Source organism: Sinohyriopsis cumingii, chromosome 3 (assembly GCF_028554795.1).
Source record: "Sinohyriopsis cumingii isolate HCF-2022 chromosome 3, ASM2855479v2, whole genome shotgun sequence".
Classification (NCBI taxonomy): domain Eukaryota; kingdom Metazoa; phylum Mollusca; class Bivalvia; order Unionida; family Unionidae; genus Sinohyriopsis; species Sinohyriopsis cumingii.
In genome coordinates, this window is record NC_142963.1 from 93,430,178 (window position 1) to 93,455,861 (window position 25,684).

At 35.3% G+C, this 25,684-nt stretch overlaps 1 protein-coding gene across 4 annotated transcripts in view; it reads left to right on the top strand.

Moving 5' to 3' along the window:
- The window catches only part of LOC149803302 (diacylglycerol lipase-beta-like), a 104,873-nt gene that overhangs the window by 21,631 nt on the left and 57,558 nt on the right, over positions 1–25,684 (top strand). For all 4 annotated transcript variants that reach the window (XM_089952997.1, XM_089952998.1, XM_089952996.1 and 1 more), the window contains exons 6-7: positions 14,303–14,432; positions 21,728–21,811. In XM_089952997.1, the coding sequence (XP_089809123.1) occupies positions 14,303–14,432; positions 21,728–21,811 (214 nt within the window). The remainder of the gene's footprint in view (positions 1–14,302; positions 14,433–21,727; positions 21,812–25,684) is intronic.

Here is a 25,684-nt window from a genome sequence, read left to right on the forward strand (position 1 = left end):
TCATATTTGATGCATCAGTTAAAAACTTACCCGAAGTTAATCACTATTCATAACGTGCATAGCAAAAATTTAAAAAAAACGATTGGTAATTGGATGTATCTGAATCACATTTTGTTTTATTTTTGAATTTGTTTGAATGAGAACCTGTCTTCAATGTTAACATCAAAAAAATTAAATGAAAATAATAGATAAATAAAAATGTAAAAATAACCAAATATTTTAATCTTGTATTCTTTGTTGTAAAGCTAAAAGGGCAGTATTTTCTATCACTTTGGCAGACGTAAATCTTGACAGTAGAACATTTTATGTACGAAAAATAAATGGATTTGACCACAAAAAATCCTAAGTTTTGTGTACAAAAAATGGTACATTTAATAAATACTGAATATACACAGATTTTGTATTTAGTTGCATTCCAACAAACAGGTTGATAGTCAGCACTCTGATATTGAATTTAAGGTCCCAAGTCCAGTTTTTAACTGTACTGGATTGTGAGCTATATAGCACAAAACAAGTATGAATGGATTTCTTTATCAAATTCGGACTGCTCCGGTGGCCTGTTTGTTAGATTGTCTGCCTCGGTAGCGGGATGTCATGTGTTTGAACCCTGGCCGAGTCTTACCAAAGACTTACAAAAATGGTGCTAACAGCTGCCTTGCTAGTCACTCAGCATTAAGAGGTTAGTGTTAGGACTAGTCGGCCTGGTGTCAGGATAATGTGACTAGGTGGGACATTATGCTACATGTCTACGGCAAGATGCCTCAGTACTAGACATCACAATAAACTGCCACACTGCAGACATCGTAGCAATATGACTGATTTTTTTTTAAAGCTACATTAAAAATCCTAATCACACACACACACTCTTTATCAAATTCAGCTTATTGATGATATTACTGAAGAATAGGGTACCTTGAATGATGCCATTTCAGTTGCCTTTTTTTGGTTTGTTTTCTTGAAAAAGATATTATTTATCGATTTAATCAGACTTAAGATGTGTGTTGGTCTTGACAGTGTTCAGTGCTCATCAATCCATGATATCAGGCTCAAGGTCACAGGTCATGACCAAGTGTTTTTTTTAACTGTACTACAGGTATCTTGTGAACATCTTAAATGAGACATAAGAAAATATTTTTGTTGCCATTTCTCAAGAACATCTCAAATGGTGTTCAGATTTATATAAATAATGCCCAGTTGGCTTAAAATATGTCCCCTGGTTACTAAAAACTTAAAAGCTTTTGTTACTAAAAATATAATTTTTTAAATAATTATTTCTTCTCTAAACCTGCCGAATAGAGTATGACCAAACTTGACAGAAAGCATGCAAGCTTGAATACCATTACAATTTATACAGATGAAGCTGATCCATTATCAATATGGCCATGGTTACTGAGAATAGAATATCTTTGAAATGATGACTTTTGAAAACCTCTAAATAGAATTTGACCAAACTTGACAGAATGAAGTCTGTATTGAAGACCTTTCAGAACTACAAATAAGGTTGATCTGCCTTACCACTGCTGCTGAAAAAAGACAAATATTTAAACAATTTCTCCTCAAAACCACTGAACAAAATTTGACCATATTTAACAGAAATCATCCTGGTTGGGGTTTCAGATTTTTATATATATATTTTTCTGAGCTGCTGTCAAATACAGCTAACATTAATACAAATAGAAGAAAAAGAAACTAGAATGGCTTCTTCTCCAATATTCATCATCATCATTATCATCAGTCTCTTGACCTAGTGTGGTTGTCGAGGCTCTGTGCTGCTGAACATCTGACCAGTTCCCTCCTCTTGTCTCGATCATGTGCCAATGCCTGTGTCTCTGCAAAACTTTTCCTGGTCCATTCTGTGATGTTGTCAGTCCACTTTTTTCTCTGTCTACCTCTCCTTCTGCCACATTGGACGCTGCCCTGCAGGACTGTTGTGGATAGACTGTTGGCTCTAGTGACTTGGCCATACCATTTCAGGTTTCTCTTTTTGATGATGGTGAGGAGGTCCTTATATTGGCCTACTTCGCACCTGATGGTGTTACGCACTTCTTCATTTGTGATGTGGTCCATGTAAAAGATGCCAAGGATGGTTCTGTAGCATCTCATTTCAAGTGCCTGGATTCTTCGTTGTAATTCTGCTGTCACGGTCCAGGTCACAAAAAGATTGAGATGACTAGTGCTCGCAGTAGTCTGATTTTAGTTTTCAGACAGATATTTTTGTCTCTCCAGATGGGTCTTAGCTTTGACATAGCTGCTGTTGTTTGTGCTACTCTTGACAAAATTTCTGCTCTTGATCCCTCTTTGGTGATTATGGAACCAAGATATTTGAACTGGCTCACTGTTTCCAGTTCATGTCCTCTAACTTTCATCTTGGCTGAGATTTGTTTGCCACTATTTGTCATCAGCTTTGTCTTCTCAGCGCTTATCTCCATGTCAAGTCTGGAAGATGTTTCATCCAGGTTCTTCACTATGGTGGCAAGCTTGTCTTCACTGCCTGCCAGCCCATCAATGTTGTCTGCAAAGCGTAGGTTTGTGATGTTACGGCCTCCAATACTGACTGTCCCACAGTGGTTTTCCAGGGTTTTGCTCATGATGCGCTCTAAGTAGATGTTGAAAAGTGTGGGTGACAGGAGACAGCCTTGATGCTCTCCGACTGTTGTCTGGAACCAGTCCCTCACAGAACCTTGAGCAATTACTGCACTGGTAGCCTTGGTGTACAGCTGCTTGATGGTATTGGTTAACTTTTGACCCATGTTATACTTCTTCATTGTGGCCCACAATGCTTCATGCCACACTCTGTCAAAGACCTTTTTGAAATCTATGAACACATGATAGATGTCTTGTTGGTGTTGCGAGTACTTTTCACACAGAACCCTGAGACTGAATACACTGGACAACAAATTTTTACAAAAGTCATGTTACTGAAATAAAATTAGTCAATTCTTATCAATTTTTATGTGCTGAACACGAATATGACAGTCAAATTGCAAAATTGGCTCTAGTTTTTTTGTAATCTGCAAGAAATTAATGTTTACATAACGAAATGCATTCCAATAGTAAAAGGTCAACTGTAATAGCCTACCTATAAAAAATCAAGTCATTGACTACATCTTAGATTTCTTCGCCTGTCTCTTGTACAGCTGTTCGGGAGCATCTCTGAGGAGTGTCCAGCAGTAGTCAGCCAGCATTGTAGTGGACCATTTTCCCTGGTATCTTTGTTCCATTGTTGCGATATCTTGATGAAAACGTTCGCCGTGTTCATCACTAACAATACCACAGTTGCTAGGAAAGAAATCCAAATGGGAATGAAGGAAGTGAATCTTTAGAGACATATTGCAGCCAAGTTTCTTATACTTCATCAACATGTCTTCTACTAGTTCCTTATAGTTTTCTGCCCTAACATTTCCGAGGAAGTTTGTAGAAACTAGGCAAAAAGCATTCCATGCTTGTTTCGCGTCACCTTCCAGCAAGTTGTTGAACCGGTCATCTTTGAAAAGCTCTCGAACCTGAGAACCCACAAAAACTCCCTCTTTAATCTTTGCTTCGCTGAGTCGAGGGAATTTTTCATGCAGGTATCGCAATGCTGGCAAAGTCCGGTCAATGGCTTTCACGAAGTTCTTCATCAAACCTAGTTTGATGTGAAGGGGTGGTAGCAAGATTTTCTGAGCCTCAACCAGAGCTGGGTGTTGGATATTCTTCTCTCCAATGGCTACATTCTGCCTGTGAGTCCATTCCTTCCTCATGTAGTGCATTTCCCTTGCTCGGCTATCCCACTCGCATAAGAAACACATGTATTTTGTATATCCTTGCTGCAGTCCCATTAAAAGGGCAACTACCTTCAAATCACCACAGAGGTGCCAGCTGTACTTGTTATACTCAATGGAATTCAGTAGCTGCCTTAAGTTATCGTATGTCTCTTTCATGTGGACAGCATACGCTACTGGAATAGATGGAAGAATGTTTCCATTGTGCAAAAGCACAGCCTTGAGACTCAGTTTCGAAGAGTCCACAAATAGTCTCCATTCTTGTGGGTCATGAGTGATTTTTAAAGCATTCATGAGGCCCTCAATATCGGAACAGAATATCAGATTACTTTCCTTTCTGAAGAAAGGCTCCAATTGCTGGTGGCGCTTTCGATATGCAGTAATTGTGACATCTTCTTCTAGAAGATTCCATTGTTGGAGTCTTGATCCTAGCAATTCTGCCTTGTTCTTTGATAAGTCCAAATCACGAATCAGGTCATTTAGTTCTTCCTGTGTTATTCTGTGTGGGGTTGATGATGCACCACAGTGAAAATCTGGATCACTGCATGCTGATGGACCAAGAGAAGAACAGGTCGACTCACCTTTGTCTTCGTCAGATGAATCAAGAGAATATTCTGCTGGAGGTTCTGGAATAGGAAGTCCCTCACTATGTGGAACTGGTCTCAATGCAGACGGAATGTTTGGGTAGACTATTCTCGACTTCCTTCGCTTCGTTATTCCGCCGGAAAGAGGAGGAACCAAGCAGAAGTAACAGTCATTTAGGTGGTTGCTTGGCTCTCTCCACACCATTGGGACTGCAAACGGCATTGATGACCTTTTGCAATTCAACCACTGTGAAAGCTGTGTTGTACATGTAGCACAGCATATATGCGGAGCCCAAGGCTTGTCTTGGTCACCAACCTTGCATCCGAAGTAAAGATGATATGCCTTCTTCACTTGAGAATTGATACTTTTCTTCTGGTTGGCAAATGTCACTTCCCCACAAATATAGCAAAAATTGTCCGCGGTGTTAACACACTTTCGAGGCATTACTGTTCTTTATTGTACGTAAATGGATAAAATAATAAGTTTTATGTAACAGTAGCTTGAACTGTCTCGCACAACGTCTAAAATATTTTAAATGCTGAACCTATCTGATTGGGCTTTATATAGTACACTGCTTACGTCAGCTTCAGCAGCCGCCTGGCATTAGTATAATAGGCCTACACATGTATAGTACACTGCTGACGTCAACTTACTTCAGCAGCCGCATGGCATTAGTATTGCATTGCATCAGAAAATGATGCAATCAACTGTGGATGATGTGAGCATGATGGTATTATGCAATGTTACATCATTATTCCGGATGTTGCTGCAGTCCTACTGGAGAAATTTACACAGTGAAACATAGAAAATGAGGTATATGAATATCTTCAAAACGAGAGCCAATACAAATTTTTCACGGTTATATTCGTGTTCGGCACACCAAAATACTACAGATTAGGGCCTTTTCAAGTCAGTAATGATTTCACTGTTGACCAGTGATATTTGTTCAGTTGTGCTTCTTCCACTCCGGAACCTGGCCTGTTCTTCAGCGATTATTTCTTCTGCTTGTGGTTTCAGTCTGTTCAAGATGATCTTCAGCATTAGTTCCAGTATTACTGAACATTATTTGATCATATTTGACAGAAACATCCTTGCATGAAAACATTGCAAATATGGTTGCCATTGCTAAAAGTAGAAAGAACAAAAAACAATTAGCCAAAACTGTTAAATAAAATTTCAGCAAACTTGGCATAAATCACCATGACAACATATAATTTTTTTTACAAGTAATGCAGTTATGGTCACCATTACTTAGATGGGACAAACCATTAACAATTAACTACTTCTCCAAAACTGCTGAGTAGAATTTGACATTAGTTGATAGAAAGTATCCTGGCATGAGGACCATTTTAATTTTACAAATACAAATGTGGATCCATCATCAGATGTGGCTTCCATTACTAAATATAGACAAGCCTTAAAATATTAATATATCTAATGAAACTGCTCATCAGAATTTAACCAAATTTTTCTGAAAGCATATTGACATTTAGGGTCTTGAGATTTTGTAACTGGTTTTGGTCTACTCCTAAATTTGGCTGTCCTTACTAAAACTTGAAAAACCTTTAAATGCCATTTGCTGAGAAGTTATTGGACAGTATTAGGCCAAATTTGACAGAAAACATCCAGGCATGGAAGTCTTTTTTCAGATATGTTCAGATAAATCTGATCCATCGTCAGATATGGCTTTCATTACTAAAAGCTGGAAATCTTACAAGAACTTTGCAAAAATGCTACTAAAAAGAATTTGACTAAATTGGACATAAAGCATTATGGTAAGTTTGTACTAATCGTGCCGGTCTATTTTCAGTATAGACTGAATTACTAAATTAAAAATTCTACAGTAACTTCCTCTCAAAACTGCTTAACAGACTTTTGTCCAAATTTAACATAAAGCATCCTGGCATAATGACCTTTCAAGATTATGCTAATGGTGTTGATTGGCCTTCCAAAATGGCTGCCATTGCTAAGTCTTTAAATGTCATCATTCTTACCCAGATTGCTTGGCCAACTGCCCTTGTACATGTATTTGGCTTTCAGACAAATATCAGCCAGGTGAGCAATTTCAAGCCAGTTGGATGTTTTCTGCACTTTTCCTAGTGTTATATGTTGGAAGTTTTTATGCTGATATACTTGGTCTTGCATGACTAATGTGTCACAAATATGATATGTTTCTGGCAGTTACTATGTAATAAGTATCATGAGTATATAAAATATGGTAAATATTGGTTCCTTAGACAGTTTGAATTTTGCAATGTTAACTAATTATGATGATTGTAGGTGAAAATATTTGTGGAATCTGTTATCAGCTAATACCAGATTATAGAGATGCTTCTACCAACATATTCCTCTGAGATTTTAAAAGAGTCACAAGGATAATGAATCATCTTCATTGTATTTAGTTCATCTGATTGGATTCTTATAAACAAGTAGCATGAATGATAATACAATTTCGAAACAGGCTTGTATTCAAAATTTAGAATGCTTTCTGTAGACAGTGAGTACAACAGCTAAATACCACAGTGAGGATTCTTGCTGAAGGCTTTTAATGCCCCCAAAAAACAGAAAATCATTGATAACAACCAATATTGAAATATATTCAGTGTATTAACACTGTGAGATAAACAACTGGTTTTTATTTTATCTTAAATTTTGGTATGAAGATAGGCAAGTAAGTAATACTGAATAAAAATCTACACTTATCAAAAGATCTGTTATATCTAAGTTGTTACAACTCTATGGTCTTAAACTATGTGACAGAAAAGAGCAAAAATCAATAAGTTTTTAAAATTCAACAAATAATTTATTTCCGTAGAATACAGATTGAAAATTTAAAAAGAACTTACAGTATTTGAGTTAAATCACAAATAGTTCTAAAATTTATCACCACTCTGAAATTATAGTGTATTTTCAATGAACTCCAGTGGTGTTCCAAACAAATTCCAATATTGAATGTGCTGATGTGCCAGTAGTCTGGAGTAATGTTGATGTGTTAACAGTCTTGATGTATCAAAATTATATAATTCAAAATATCCTTGGATGAATTCACAATAATTTCAAAATAGTTATTTAGTCAATGAGTCAAAGAGCACTTTGTAATTCCAATGAATAATTTAAGTAAATAAATTAAATCCACTCAGCATGACTAAAAGCCTGATTCCTCTAGACAGACTTTAAGATTAGGAATGAGCAAAGTCCTATGTAAACAACTTTATATACCTCTCCACCTGCCCTATGTCACAATAATCATTTTCTGAAAATATATAGAGGATATTTGCTTGAAACGAGTGAATAACGGATATATTTCATCGAGTGGATGAAAAACTCAGTATTTTCACGAGTGGCAAAGCCACGAGTGAAAATACTAGAGTTTTTCACCCACGAGATGAAATGTATCCGTTATTCACTCGTTTCAAGCAAATATTCTTTTTATTTTATGCTCACATAAGTTGGCTACCTTAAGTTTGTGACACAGTAAATTAGCAGATTTTTTACGGTAATGTCAGCTGTTTACCGTACATGTTCTGCTGTGCTATGTGTACCTGCAATTAGTTCCACATCAGAGTGATAAAAATTAACTGATATTTCCAGACTAACAAACTACAAGTTTCAAGGATAACAGACATTGATTATTGATAATGACAATGACGTGCACATAAGTTAAAAGTAGTTCACCGACAGAAAATCAAAGGGAGGTAAGTATGTTCTGACCCAAAAAAGTAGTTCCTGTAGTGAAAAAATAGTTATTTCACTGCAGTGAAAAAATATTGTTATTTTTTCACTGCAGTGAAATATCAATATTATTTTAATTAGAAAATTGAGTAATGCACTGCTTAGCATAAAATAATTTGTCATCTTAATGGAATTTTCAATCAAATTCCTAGACAAGGTCAAGTCTGTTCATGTAAATTTTAGCAATCTGCATGGGAAAGGGTAGGTAGGGCATGTTTTTCTGAGGGGATTACCGGTGTCCTGAATTCAGACCCAGGTAAACATGTATACCTCCAAGTAATAATTATCTTATTATATAATCTAAAATCATTGACAAATATTACCTGTGTAGACATTAGTCACATAGGCCCAAACTCATACCCTCAGTTATGAACAAAGTTATTCACACAACACAAATTAAATATACATAACACTACTCTTCATAAAGAGAAAGAAAGATTTGTATAGCAATGCTTTTTTGATACAATAGAGACATATACACATATTATAAAAATGAAAATTACGTACACATGAAAGTGCAGCTGCAATCATTTCCTTGATATGTCTGATGTCAGTGTTGTATTCCTGCAACACCAGACTCTACCTTAACAATCTATGATTTTAGTTTTTTCATTTGTTAAAAATAGTAAGGGGATTATAATCACTGAATACAATAATCGGAGAAGGAGCTGAACTAATAAACACTTCAAAGTGTTGCATAGCATGTATCAAAGCCAAATGTTTCTTCTCCATTGTGGAATAATTCCTCTGGTGTCTGGTGTTTGCATTTTGTTGTTGTTTTTTTATCATAGAAAAATAACATTGGATGATCCACACTGTTTTTGTCTTCTTGAATCAATGCTTTATCATCCCTTACATCATCTGCATAAACATACATTTTAAATAACTGACTGAAAAAACAAGCTAAAAGAACTGGTGCACACCTTTATTTTATTAAAAGCCTCAGGACATTTGTTATATCCATGAAACTTGGTTTTCTAATGCAGCAAATTGGCCAGGGATTCAGCAATTATGGAAGAATTGAAGTGAAGTTTCTGATAATATCCAGCCATACACAAAAATTGCATCAGTTGTTTTGTATCAGATAATATCAAGCCATACACAAAAATTGCACCAGTTTTTTTTTTATCTGATAGACACTGGGAATATCAGAGACAACATTGACCTTAGTCGTCAGTTGTTTTTTTTATCTGATAGACACTGGGAATGTCAGAGACAACATTGACCTTAGTCATGAGTTGTTTTATCTGATAGACACTGCAAATATGAGAGACAACATTGACCGTAGTCATCAGTTGTTTTTTTATCTGATAGACACTGGGAATATGAGAGACAACATTGACCGTAGTCATCAGTTGTTTTTTATCTGATAGACACTGGGAATGTCAGAGACAACATTGACCTTAGTCATCAGTTGTTTTTTATCTGATAGACACTGGGAATGTCAGAGACAACATTAACCTTAGTCATCAGTTGTTTTTTTTTATCTGATAGACACTAGGAATATCAGAGACAACATTGACCTTAGTCATCAGTTGTTTTTTATCTGATAGACACTGGGAATGTCAGAGACAACACTGACCTTAGTTATCAGCTGTACCAGCAACATTTTCTAGTTTCCACATTTTTCTCATCAAGGTAGGTCTTAATGTCACTGTGGACACAATTCTTGAACTCATCAATTAATTTGAACTGTCTGGTGTTATTGGCTGAGCACCAACTATCAAACAGTTTTTCTTTTTCCCTTGTAAATTGAACATGGGTCTGCCTAGTTTCTTTTCTACAGATCCTAAACCTGTTGATAATGTCTTTCTGCTAACTCATAACCCTCCAATATACATTCTTGAACCACTTCACAATTACTTGTAGCACTTTAATATACTGTCAGTGAAATGTAAACTTTATGAGCTTTGCCAGTAAGCACACTTTGTAATAATAAAGTCCAGTGCTCTATTGGTCACTGCATATTTCAACAATTTTCTGAAAATGAAAATAGTGATATATAACTTTTTCTTTAAAATGTGGTACTAACCTAGTATTTCTGGTAACATCAAACCTGACTTCAACTGCCAGTTCGAACTACTTTAATCTAAACTGCATTTTTCTTTCTTTGTTTTCTCTTTCTCTTTCCTCTTTCTGCATTTACATTTTCATTTGCATTATCTTTTTTCCTTCTCTTTTTTTCTATTTTCTGAATTTGCATTTTCTTTTGCAAATTATCTTTCTTTTTCTCTTCCTCTTTTTTATTTCTGCATTTGCATCTGCTTTCCATCTTTTTATCTTTGCAGTTGCTCTTTTTGAACCAGCAATTCTGTCATTTCTTTTTGAAGCTGAAGCTTCTATTTCCCTCTGCTTTTTTTAACTGTAATTGTTTTAATTTCCTGTCCTAACCAGATATAGCCTTACTAATTGAACTCAAGTCACTTTTATTTAAAACATTCTTTTCCACCAAATACTGGACCAAAATATTTTGTATTTCTTTATTAAAGAAGCCTTCATTTCAGAAAGATTATATTTTCTGGCAAGCTCAAGCAACACATCCTGTTTCAAGGACTCTGACCCTTTCTGGGTAGAATTCAAAACAAAGTGAAAGCTTGATGGTTTCACTTAAGATTTCTCAAATATGTAAAATCAAAATAACAGGGACTAAGAAAATTCCAAAACTTATTGAATTTATATTTCAAAAGCAATTTTAATTTTTCTTAAAATATTTTTCAGAAATTCATATCCAGGATAATGTCCCAGTTTTCTGTTATGACTCTAAGGTCTTAAATTAAGCAACAGAAAAGAGCAAAAAACGAACAAGTTTTGTAAAATTCTACAAATAATTTATTTCCCTAGAATAGAAAGTGATTTAAAGTGGTACTATGTCTATAAATTTCTTTGAAGTAAAATAGCTTTAAGTAATATTAGGAAAATTACAAGCCAAACAAGGTAAAATAACTTACTGTAATGCCTACAATTTGTTATTCATTTTTGTATGACAATATGGGGAAGCTGTACAAAGAGCCAGTTACCATGAATAAAGCAAGACAGAGTGAAGTGGCTCACATAATTCTGGATGTTCCTTTATGACACACCATTTGAAACTCTATTCCATGAATTAAAATGGTTCCAAACATGTGACAGAATAAACTTTCATAAAGATTACTTTTTTGGGTAGAAGTATAAATTGTAATATGCCAGATTACATGAAAGAACTTTTTGACTAGAATCATTGACCCTATGCTTTAAGATCAACTTGGTCTGGTTGTGTGAAACTTCCAAAAACCCAATACGGAACCATTTAAGTGTGGTTTGAAATATTCAGTAGCAAAATCTGTTGAAAGTTTTAAACAAAAATATGTTTGAACCATGGTTTTCGATTGATTTGTTATATATAATTTTATTTCAGTTGCTTCACCTTTATGCATGTACAGTGTATATCACCATCTTTGATTTCTTGATGCATTTAACTGTGTTTTTGGTGTTTGGTTTTTTTTAATGCAGAAGACCCAATTTTAACATTGGTTATTATAATACAGCATTTTACAGGAGACCTGATTTTAACAATTTTCATTATACAACTTTCTATTCTTAGACAAAACATTCTGATACAAGGATGCTAATGTTAGTTAGATGAAGGTCTCATGGGGGCTAGAGAATTTTGCACTTTAACTGTGCTATCATCATTAAAAAAGTATTATTATTATTATTATTATTGGCATTGAATGGTATAGTCCAGTCATTTTGCCACTTATTAGCCATGTCAATCCCTTATTGGGTGCTGTTAAGCACCCAAAGGTTTGTTGCTATGTAACATGACAGTATGGCAGGTCAGTCACAGTACAACAGTTTGTAGAATCATGTCATGTCACACTATGTATTTATGTGCAATTTAGTAATAAAATAAAGTAAAATTTGTGTTCACGAAGACAATTATTTGTTTGAATTAAAAAAAATTCAAAAGCTTTTTATTTTAATATTTAACTTATTATTTAACAAATAAGGTATATAACAAGTGAGCATAGTGTTTGTTCTGTTGGATATTGTAATCCTACGCAAAGTCAAGGTAAGAGTTTACTCAGATGTCTGATCATGTCCTAACTTGTTATTGATTGACAAATTCATTACACATGTATATAGTTTTCCATTACACCATAATTGTTTCTGTTATTGTTTTTAAAGAACTACAGCACTGTAATAAATTTGTCCATATTTGTTCATATTTTATCTAGAGAAAAGTATTTTTTTTCAATATAAATTAATGATTTTTGACATGATACAATTCAGTTTTAAGAAGGCACTTATCAGTGAAAACTTTATTCATTAAATTTTGAGCAGTCTGATCCCCCTAAGCCCTTTACAGCTTTGTATAATTTATAGTCAGTAATGTTACAGTTCTAGGGTCTTAAACTTAATACAAGAAATAGCAGAACCAACAAGTTTTGTATAATTTAAAATGATTATTTATTTACCAATAATGCAGAGTAAAATAATTAGAAATAACTTACAGTATGGTGAACGAATTCCTAAAATCCTAAATGTTCTATGAATTTAAGTTCCAAGTAAACCAAATAATTTCCAAAGGTATTCTGAATGAGATTACTACTATACCGGTGTGTCAACAGTACACAAGAAATCACTATTAATCACTATTAACACATTAACCCCTAGCGACAACTTAACGGGGCAGGAGGTAGTAGCTCTGTAGCGTCATGGTCATGCATGATACACTAAAGTGGGTGGTATTATAGAAAGGTAGACAGATGTAGCTCTACAATGATACCAAATAATCTGGAATATCTATTTGCACTACAAAATACAGATTTAAAAAAATGGACCTGACTTTCTTCTACCCAAAATTAGCCCGTGGTCGGAATCCGATTTTGTGTCCAGATTTTAGACTTTTTGGACTCAAATCTAAGGCAAACCAGTATGAACTGTAAACAGACAGATGAGCCTTTGCAAAAAGTAGGATAAGATGGGCATTTGGAATAAAGAGTGGTCTCCATAAAAAAAAAAACAAAAAAAACCCTTGAACTTTTATCATTCTGCTCATGCGCGAGTCAAATAACCAATGAAAAATGATGTTTCTAACACAACTAGGCAGTATGTTATTGAAAAAGATGACTTGGTGTTTGGTGTTTTCGAGTCTATTCAGAAATAGCTTTCAAAATGTGTTTCCTACTCGATTTTCAGGCAAAAATGACAAAAAGCTCTAGGGGTTAATGTGTTAAAAATTCCAAAATGTCTTGAAATGAATTTACAGTAATTCCAATACAGCTATAAATCCAAATGTCTTTGAATGTTTCTCAGTAATTTCATGCAGCTGTTATATATCTAATTAGTCTTTAAATGAATGATAAAGCTCTGCAATTCCAATGAATGATTATATTAAATATATGAATCAATCCTCTTATATAACTCTTCCAAGATGAATAGTACAACTAAAAATGTATAATTATGCATTTTAATTCTATTTTATACAAAGCTCACATGCAATAGCAAGAATGCAATACTAGGCTTTGAATGAATAATTCTTGGTATTTGGAAATACTCCATCAGCAAAGAAATCAGCTGATTTTACACTTGCTAATCAAGAAGTAGGTTAGGAGCCTTTTTGGAAAACCCATAACCTCCATTCACAAGAAATCATATCCTTATTTTTGGAAAATGTGCTGTTTATCTGAACTATGGTAATCTCAACCTTGAAACTTAAGAATTAAACAATTTATGCACTATACATGATTCATCTCTGAAGTGCAGACTGCAGTCATAGGATGTTAGCATTAAAAGTGTCATTAACTTAATGACCCTTGCAAAAACTATTATTATGAAAATAATACGCATAATGTGCATAACAGTAGTCAAAGTCTTGTGGCAGGCCATGACATTTTTATCTGGAATTTGCTTTCAAATGTGTTATTGGCATGGTAACTATAAATGTTAATGTATCATTAAATTAAATCTATGATGTTGTTTAAACTCAGATAGTGTCAATTTCAATTAAAAGTTGTGTGATTTTTTTTGGGTGAATAAATTGAATCATGCATGCATAATCACACAAAGCAAGCTTTTTTTAGTACACAGTTTTCATACTTGCAGTCACTTCTTTAGCAACAGTTCTTACATTATCTCTGGAAATCGTCAAATCAGAAAAAGAAAAAAGTTATATGTGGTAAACTGATAATTCAGTGATGCTTGATTGGTCTATTTGATTTGTATTTTTCCATATTTATTAGGTGCTGCTCATGTCTTAACACTAGACATAATGTCCTTCATGACAACTGCTGTCAGTGTCATACAGCTGCCATCAAAAAGTTCACCAATATACATGCAGATGATCTAGTCTATGTCAGCTTTCATAATCAGGTAAGACAACCAACCCATTCAAAATATTGTATGGAGAACTGTGTTATGCACTGATATCACTGTATCTGTAGATGTATCGGTTTAAACTTTCCAGTCTTAATACAGCCAATCCAGTTTTTTATATTATTTTTAGATATCATTACATTAGTGGGCAGTTGTTGGTTTCATAACTAACTTTTTAAAAGTGACAAAAACATTTTCTTTACAAATTGCTGGATGGTGTTTTTGTATGAGTTTGTTACAGCATTGTTGTGGTCTCTGATTCAACCAAGTTGTAGGAAATGATGATAAATGATGACATTTACAATAAATATCAGAATATGATGCCCCTTGTCATTGCAATCATATGATTTGAAAAAGGTTTGGTGCTTGAAAGAAAAATGATTCATCAGATTTGAAGAAAAAAAATGTAAACTTTTAAAGTCAGTAAGTACATGAGGCAATGTCAGTAATAATTATATACCAGCTTGTGTATCAAAAGAATGGAAGAACGCAAAATGTAGAAAGTCTTGTGTTTTGCCAAATACATTTACCTGATATCAGTCCCTACAAAATAAGCAATTGCCAATGATTTTTAAAGATATACTAATTAGGTTATGATTTTTATAACTTTAGTTTACTTGACACCTACATCTCCAAATAATGGTGCATCTGACATAAAATTTATTCCATGTTTGATAACAGTAGTGATAAAGATTCTGAAAGGGGTAGTTTTACAGGGAAATAAATATGGAATGCAGAATGAACACAAATGGAATGCAAACAAAATGCAGATTGAAAGCAAATGAAATGCAGAATAAATGGAAATTAAATGCAGAGTGAATGCAAACAAAATTCGAAATGAATGTAAACAAAACATAGAATGAATACAAGATGTTTTCCGTCTTGAAAATGTTCTTATTGTTACTTCTCCTGATTGGATGGTTGTAACAACATGGATTTGTTTTTACTGATTGGATTTTTTGTATCAACATGGATTTTGTACTGATTGGATGGTTGTATCAACATGGATTTTGAACTGATTGGATGGTTGTATCAACGTGGATTTTTTTTACTGATTTGATGGTTGTATCAACATGGATTTGTTTACTGATTGGATGGTTGTATCAACATGGATTATTTACTGATTGGATGGTTGTATCAACATGGATTTTGTACTGATTGGATGGTTGTATCAACTTGGATTTTCGTACTGATTGGATGGTTGTATCAGCATGTATTTTGTACTGATTGGATGGTCATATCAACATGGATATTTTACTGAAATATTTCATATGCTGTCTAGTTGGTCCTAAATGATAAATGTGCCTAATGAATGGCCATATTGACATGGGATTTTCTCTCTTGACTGCACGTCTTATAATGTCTAATTGGTCCTGCATGAATGGTCATATTGACATGGGATTTTCTCTCTTGACTGCACATCTTATAATGTCTAATTGGTCCTGCATGAATGGTCATATTGACATGGGATTTTCTGTCTTGACTGGACGTCTTATAATGTCTAATTGGTCCTGAATGAATGGTCATATTGACATGGGATTTTCTCTCTTGACTAGATGTCTTATAATGTCTAATTGGTCCTGAATGAATGGTCATATTGACATGGGATTTTCTCTCTTGACTAGACGTCTTATAATGTCTAATTGGTCCTGAATGAATGGTCATATTGACATGGGATTTTCTCTCTTGACTAGATGTCTTATAGTGTCTAATTGGTCCTGAATGCATGGTCATATTGATTTGGGATTTTCTCTCTTGACTGGATGTCTTATAATGTCTAATTGGTACTGATTGAAAATGGTGCACATGAGATCTGATAAATAGCTAGACATCATGAAAATCTTATAAATCTTCCTTCTTGATGGATGGTCATATCAGCGTTGTTTTTCACTAAAAGATTTGACCTGATACAAAATGAAAATGCTGCCATCACAACTACAACATAGACACCAAAACATTCTTACTGCTACTTCTCCTAAATGGATGGCCATAGATACATGGGGTTTTCATCAGAAGATCTCTATCATGCCTGGTTCATTCTAAATAAATTTATACTGATCTTGTTATGAAATCTAGTTTTTCATAAATAAAATTGATGCTATCCATTTGATGTGAATTAGGTGGATACACGTTCCTTACATATATAAAAAAAAACACTGTGGTATGGGCAAGCCCATGTGTTTGAAGGAAAATAACAATAGGCCCTGACAGTGTTTCCTCCATTTCAATTTCATGTTACATACTTTTTATATTTGCCCACACAACACATTGCATATGTATTTGAATGTTGCTTTAATAAACAAAGTTCAGAAGTGAATTATCTTATTTTTCAATCAGAAAACCTCATTTTCACAAGGTCAGCTCTATTGTTTACATCATGCATACAATACAGGTGTGTATGCATTATGATGATGCATATAACCAAGTAGGACCACTCAGGTGGCCTAAGTGGTTAGAGCATCTGCTGCTAATGCAGGAGGTCACAGGTTCAGACCCTAGCCGAGTCACACCAAAGACTTGTAAAAATGGTAACCTGATGCCCCAGTGCTAGACATCACTATAAACTGCCACACTGCAGACAACATATAGATAAGACTGAATATTTTTTAAAGCTATATTAAAAATCCAGATCACACACGCATAAAACCAGGTGAGTTTCACAGCAACATCGTATAGTATTCTTAGTGCATACACAGGGGTGCAGACAGTATAGCACTGCATACAGTCAAGTGATTTCAGATGACAGTCATTATATCTTTATTACAGGAAAATATCAAAATAGTCTGTTGTGGAATGAGACCAGAAAAAGGTCACTGGCACAGACTGCATAAGTATTCAAAGTGCAGACAGAAAAATTGCTGCACTTTTTGTGAATTATGGTCTTCTACCACCTGGAACCTAGTTGATTCTAGACATCCGTATCAAGGCTAGAGGAATGAACCCTCCCCTTCTTCCTCAGAATTTTCCAGAATCTCTTCCAGGTCTCACATCTTGGGACAAGCATCTTTGGTGGATGGTGAAGCCCTCCAGAAGGAGGGTCTAGACATTCAAGAAGTCAAATGACTTCCCCCAGTAGGGAGATGATGAACACTTCTCACATCTCTAACAACATACATGCTTCAGGTTGCAGATTGCTTCCTCACATTGGGAAGGTAGATCACTGCAACAGTGGTTTACGCCCTCATGTTAGGGAAGTAGAACACAGCAATAAAGGGCTGCCCCCTCCTGTTAGGAAGGTAGAGCACCATGATAGCATGATTCACCCTCCCTTGAAGGAGGTGGAGCACAACAACCATGGGTTGCTTCCTCCATTTAGGGGGTTGAGCACGACATCTGCGGTTTGCTCCCTCCCATCAGGTAGGCAAAGATTGCACTGATGATGCACAAGAGTAATAAATCAGTTGAAGATGAAGTCTTCTTCTTTCATTCATCTGCATTACAGTATGGGGACAAGGTAAGGACTGAGCTTCTTCCTTTTCCCCCTCTACCACCCACCCTGTGCAGGATTTGAAATCCATACACAGGACTCACGCTGGGATGTAGGGCCTTCCATTATGCTCCTATGGGCTAACGGATCTTGCCATCACAGTCAGAATGATGCTGTGGCTCATGTCCTGCCATTACCTCCTCATTAGGTGCCTTCCTCTTGGAAGCCGAAAGGTGTTACATCATCATGGGTAGACAGACATTCTCGTCTGCCCTCTGTAACTTATGATGAACAAGGGCCCATGGTGCAGAGTGCTCCTATACCCCTTCCATCAAGGGACATACTGGTTCTGATGATGACAATGCACTCTCTATCCTTGTTGACTCCAACGAGTTAAAGACAGAAAATGTGGCAATGAAACCTCTCTCATACCCACTCCTTCATCTCGGATGAGGAAGGAGAGGTCCAGTCCTTCGATAAATGAGTAAATCAGTTTTACTGCCTATTTCCCTAGGACTTGTGCCCCAAATCATTGGGCACACAGTCCAAAAGAGCCTCACCATTTTGGGAAAGATCTCTGAGGTACCAGCTCAACCAGACCTTATACTACTCCTACATTCATCCATATCTGAGGAAATATCATAGGATATTCATAAGGCCAAAATATCACTTGACAATATAGAGAGTGGTCCGATCCTCCCTCAACATTGAGACCCCATATTTCTTCTTCCAGCTACCAGGTACATTCCCCAAAGTGGCCTATCAAACCACCTTCTTAAGATACTGATGTGGCCAAAGTGGATATTTCTATGGGAGCCTGGGCACTCCTTCCCATCAAAATAACTTAAATGCCCCAACAAGTTCATATAGCAAAATCAGTGTTAAAGTTCCAGGGATCGTCCTGGGCTTCGCCAATGTCGCAAATTGCGATTTTTTTTTCTTATTTCGACAAAAATATCCCATCTGGCGATTTTTTTGGCGACATACTTTTTGGTTATTTAATTTGTACATACAATCAATGATTTGGACTGGATAAATTAAAAGGCAGAATGAAAGGAAGCCACAAACTTGACTAAGCAATGCATTGGAATCAATCTGTTACACAAACGATCCTTTGTTCTTATTGACAACCCCATCTTTACAGTGCATTGTTACATCATAATCTGCTTATGCTGACATCTGGGCTGAGTACTGTATGCTGCGATACAGTCAATCATGCTACCGCACTATACCTACAACTGACCGACTTCTGAAGACGCGAATAGAACAGATACAATTAATTGTATGGCTAATCCTTTCGTTTTTTTTTATACATATACCAATATAATAGTTTTGCTGAACCTTCATAGAAAACTGATAAGCTTTGAAGTACCGACTACTGCGTATAAATACAAAGCAAATGGAAAAAATCTAAATCACAATTACATCTGTCGCCAGTGCGGCATTTTACTCATTGATCTTTTCCTTTTGCCATCAGTCCTGATTTACGGCTGCAGAGACTTAAACTCCGCAACAAGAAATAGCAAAAAAGAACAGTTTTGCATAATTAATAATAATTATTTATTTCTCAAAATACAGGAGTGAAAGAATCCCTAAATTGGGTGTGAATTTATGCTTATATATACGGTCCAATATTGCCAGGTGTTGACTCATGTAAGTTTCATTCGTGGGAATGGAGATCCTATTTTTCTTGTCGAGAAAATTTATACAGCATTCAGTGATCATTCTTGGGATTTAGGAAGCAATTCGCTACAAGCTTTATGAAGCTGGGTGGGCTGCTGAGAGACTACTGGTGTCACCTGTCAGCAATGAGTAAGATGAACCTCATAAAAACTGACATCAGAAATAAGCTCTGCATCTCATCTCTTGAGAATTTAATGAGAATCAGCATGTACAGATGTGAAAAATTAGACTTTGAAACTGCATTCAACAAGTGGGCAGCCCTAAAATTGCGACGGATCTTCATGTAACATTTTGTTAATGCTTGTTGTAATTAAAGTATTAACTAATCCATCTTTTGTAATTTTCATTGCCTGTTACATTAATAGACTAAATTAACACTTGGAAAAATGTACACTACTTTTTTTGGCGACACTTTTTGAAAATTGGCGACAAAATATTGAGGTTGGCGATTTTTTTGGCGACAGCTTTTTAAAAGCCAGGACCATCCCTGAAGTACATGAACTTTTTGGACGAGATAACCAAAAGGTGTGATCCAGTATAATCAGGATTGAATGTTGCATGCTTTGATGTCACAATGAAAGTTACACATGTTGATAAGTAAATTCATGTTACGCTATATCTGTGATGATTAGATTCAAGATGTTTGACCCAGTTTAATACCTGTTCACTATTGTAAACGTCCATAGTGGTCAGTAATTTTTATCTGCAAGTTTCTTGATGTCAGCTAAGGTGCAGATCTTTCAATAATCCAGATTCAATAGACTGAAACAAAATTAGTATTAAATAGTAAAACAACAATTTATATTTAATTTCAGATGAGTAAATATGCATTCATGACCTACATCACTTTTACTTTAGATTATACCTTAACCAAATATTTCAACAAGTAATCATTAACAATATTGGCTCTCAGACTCACACTATTCATTCAGTGATCTGCCAAGGCTCTGTTTGAGGGCCCCTCCACCTTATTTATGTAAATGATCTTCCATTAAAAGAATCAGGCTACAAATACAGATTTGTTTGAAGACTCTCCAACCTTGTATACTTCTGATACTGAAGTTGTCCAAAGAAAGGTTTGACTCGGACCTTAGTTCAAAGTTGGGCACAACAAAATATGATTTTGGGGGCATCACAAAAACTAAATAAGATAGGGAACTCAAAATTTTTAAAAAAAATAAATGATCATTAGGGAACTCAAAATTTTTTAAAAAAATAAATAATCATCAGTTAGAAAATGTCAGATGCGAAAAGAATATAGGTGTGTCTATTGATAATAATTTACAACTGGATAACCATGTTGAAAAGCTTTGTTATGCACTGTCATCCAGAATTGCCATACTGAGCAGAATCAAGAAATATTTACCTACAGAAACTCAAATTCTGTACTACAATGCAAATATTCTTCCAGCAATGGATAATTTGTTCAGCTGTATATGGAAAATGCCATATCTTAGCTTGATGAGATTCATGAATGTCAGAAATGGGCAATTTGCATTATTTTAGATGTATCTATTATTTATTCATCAAAAGCACTATTTACACAACTAAAAATGGTTTACAATATATAAAATAACTGATTTTCACAAAGCAATTCTTGTACATAAATGTCTACTACCAGAGGATCTTCAGCATTTATTCAGGCGACACATTACCAGCTGAGATCAGCATCACATGGAAACCTTCATCCATCAAAACCAAGACCATAGTAAAGGTTCCATTACTCAAGTACAGTTCTGTGGAACAAGCATCTTTTGCATGTAATGTCTGAGGAAAATATTTTAAAAGAGATATCATGAGTATGTATGTATTACTAAAATAGACTGCTCCAGTGGTCTAGTACTTAGAGCAATTATTACACGATAGAGCAAGTATTACTAAAATAGACCACTCCAGTGGAGCAGTGTGACTGAAAAATTGTTAAAGCTACTTTAAAAATCCAAATCACACACACACACACTAAAATAGATTATGACAGAGTTTAGTATTTTTAATATTAGAGACATGTCAAAATAAATAGTAATTACTATTATCTTTTGTATGATTTACATTGTCATCCTTTATTCTTAAGAGGGCCTGAAGGAATAATAATCCTTGACTACATGAGTCATCCACTATAAATAATAATTAGTAGTACTAGTATTACTCAACTTCCATTTTTAATTCTATTCATTTCTTTCAGATCTTTGAAATCCCATTTTTTGTTGCCATTGACAGAGAGGACAATGCAGTTGTTGTAGCCATAAGAGGGACACTGTCATTACGTGTGAGTATTTATAGAATCTGTCACTGTTTTATATAAATTCTTTTTCAAATTAAAGCACTCACATATGACAAATATTAAGGATTTAGATTTAAAAAACATTTGTTTTTGTTAGAAGTGCAAGCCAGTTTACAGTCTAATCATTTTTGTTACATATAGTAACCATGTTGTATAAAAAATCTTTTAAATGATTTACACCAGGCCATTTATAACTTTTTTTAAATGTTATTTTGAAAGTAAATTATAGATTTTTTCTTTGTGAAAATATGACACATCTAAACTTATTGCATCTTTATTCACAGTCAGTGTATTGTCATGTGTTTACAGGATATTTATACTTATAAATGCAATATCAAAATTTTATTAAGCACCAACATGTAGGAACCATTCAAAATCTCAAACTCTGGTCCAATAATCAGGAAATTGATCTTAAAATTGAACTCTGAGCTACATTTTTAAGAATTAGAAACAATTCTCACAGCCATGTGATTTCATGCACATATGTAGAGCAGAAAATACTGTGATAATTCTTTAGTTCTCTTAGTTGTATTTGGAGTAGAGTTGTCAAAATCCTGTTTTTCCCAGAGCTCAGCTTTGTACTCAAGACATTTCATGTTAGGTTTCAAGTTAAGCAAGTCCATAATCCTGAAAATTGTTTAAAACAAACAATTACCTGGTGAATTTAATGGTCATAAAGTAACTTTGCAATAAATGAAAATTTGGAATCCAAGAATGCATTGGATATGTAGTATTTATACCCGACCTGTATCCTTCAAACTCTGCTTCAAACAGCGATAAAAAGATCTAGGCAATAAAATGACTGCAGCTTTAGTCAGAATTGGGCATTGAGCTGGAATACTTTTACAATCCAGCCTTAAACATGATTACAGATTTTGGCAGAATTGGGGTTTGAGCTGGAATACTTTTACAATCCAGCCTTAAACATGACTCCAGATTTGGGCAGAATTTGGCATTGAACTGGAATACTTTTACAATCCAGCCTTAAATATGATTACAGATTTTGGCAGAATTGGGCGTTGAGCTGGAATACTTTTACAATCCAGTCTTAAACATGACTACAGATTTGGGCAGAATTGGGTATTGAGAAATTGGATCAAACTTGTCACTAGCAGGCACTCATATGAAAAGGCGAAACTGGCTATTGCACACAGGTGACTTTTGTACACAGGTTGACAGACTATCATTATTGTTTTTAATATTATAAATTATGCATATATGTTGTTCTCTCCCTAATTTGTGTTCCACACAGGATTACTGTATCCTGCTGACTTTAATCCATCCTGTAAATGAAATTAACACGGATTTAAAATATACACCGATCACCTTAGAAACAATATCTGGATCAGTTATTTGCTCAGCTCACCGAAATTAAAAGTCAGCTTGTATGAGAAACCTATGATGAATAGGAAATCAAAAGAAGTCATAAATGGCTGTTCTTTGTGACCGTTGAACCAAAACTTCACCTACCTTTACAGACAAGTTCTGAATATTGAATGATCCCTGACACTGATGAAAGGGGTTATCTCTTCTCAAAGACTAACTGTTTTCTTCAGATATAGCTTTTATTCACAGGTAAATTGATGAAGATATCTAACTATACCTGTCACACTGGCACAAAATGTGACTTCCATTTCTACTGCAGTGACGTAACTACTTTTACCACCATCCAGCAAAGAAATTACTTTGACCCTCTCCATAATATTAAAAACTGCACCGCTTTCAAAATTGACATAGCGACACTTTTATTTACACTATCAACATGACTGGAGTGTGTAAAGTGAGATAAGAAATGTTTACACATCGATTCAGATATCCCTTTATCTAAACAATGCCTTCTTCATGAAGCAAAATAATGAGCAGTCACTACTGTACATATGTACCACTGACCGCTTAAGGCAGGGAGAAGCCATTGTTTGGTTAGGAAACACCTGGTTGCTGACTACAGAAGTCAGGTGACCATTACATACAGGATTTCTATATAGGAAATTTGCAAAGGGGGAATTAGACTGCTGAGTAACGGTGACCATTAGGATGGTTTTAACTGTACCATCATAACCCCAAGTTAAAATGGACACCGAACTGGAATGCTGACATATTAATTAAAAGGGACCAAAAGCTTATGCGAAATTGGACACTTGTTGGAATACAGTCATATTTTGGACGTAAGGACCATTAGTTTAATCAGAAATGGATTACAGGAATAATGCTATGGTCCAGCTTTACAAAGGACCACAGATTCCAGCAATATTGGGCAGCAAGTTGAAATTCTGTCATAATCCAGCTTTACAAAGGACTACAGATTCAGGCAATATGGGGCAGTGAGTTAAAATTCTGTCATAATCCAGTTTTACAAAGGACTGCAGATTCAGGCAATATTGGCAGTGAAATGAAATTCTGTCGTAATACAGGTTTATAAAGGACCACATATTTAGGCAATATTGGGCAGTGAGTTGAAATTCTGTCATAATCCAGCCTTAAAAAGGACCATCTATTCAGACAGTATTGGGCATTGAGTTGAAATTCTGTCATAATCCAGCATTCAAAATGACCAAGTTTAGTCCAAAGTGGGCAATGAGTAGGAATACTGTGATAATCCAGTCTTTAAAAGGACCAAGATATTTGTCGAATTGGGCATTGTGTAGGAATATTATAATAATCCAGCCTTTGAAAGGACCACAGGTTTTTCCAGAAATGGACATTGAAGTGGAATACTGTTATTTTCAAACCTTACATGTAAAAGAAATGCAATTTAGGCAGAATTGGGGATAATCCAGTCTTAAAAGGACCATGTATTTTCTTTATAATTGGGGAGTGAGCAGGAATACCTTTATAACAAAGACTTAAAAAGGACCACAAGTTGCAACAATTAGCTTGAGTATCTTCATAATCAGGCAGTAACATCTCATTTCGAAGGTTTGAATCCTTCTTTGTAGATGTGATGTGAGTTTCCATGTTTCACAAGCGTACAGAAAGATGGATATGACAGTTAAGCGCATAACCTAATTTAAGAGCCAAGAGCTATGTTGGTATCTTTCCATATTGGTCTCAGTCTTTTTATTGCTGCTGTTGTCTGGGCAATCCTGCAGAGTATGTCTGGTTTGGAGCTCTCATCTGTGATAATTGATCCCAAGTACTTGAAGTTTATGACTCATCCCAGCTTCTTTCCACTGACCCTTATTTCTGTACTGATGTCATTGGTGTTGTTTGTCATCAGTTTGGTTTTTCGGCACTAATCTCCATGCCGTATGCTGTGGAGATTGTGTCGAGGTGCTCAGCCAAGTCAGCCAGTTCTTTTCATCTCCTGCTAAGCCATCAATATCATCTGTGAAGTGAAGGCTGGTGATTGTTCTTCCTCCAGTGCTGACAGTGCCCATGTGGTCATGCAGGGCATCCTCCATGATCCTTTCTAAGAAAATGTTGAAGAGTGTAAATGATAGTATACATCCCTGTCTGACTCCAGTTGTTGTTCGAAACCAATCTCCTCTGCTGCCATTGATTAGGACAGCACTGTTAGCTTTGTCATAGAGGTGCTCAACAACACGCACCAGATTTGAGCTGACATTTTACTTCCTCATAGTTACCCATAAGGCTGCATGCCATACCCTATCAAAGGCCTTTTTGAAATCTATAAAGACGTGGTATAGATTCTGCTGATGCTGGAGGTATTTCTCACATAGGAGTCTCAGACTGAAGATTTGTTCTGTGGTGCTCCTTCCTGATTGGAGGCCTGCCTGCTCTCCAGCAATAATTTTCTCTGCTTGAGGCTTTAGTCTGTTGAGAATTATCTTCAGCATGACTTTGCTCGGGTGACTGATTAGACTGATGGTTCAGTTGCTTTGGCATAGCTGTAGGTTT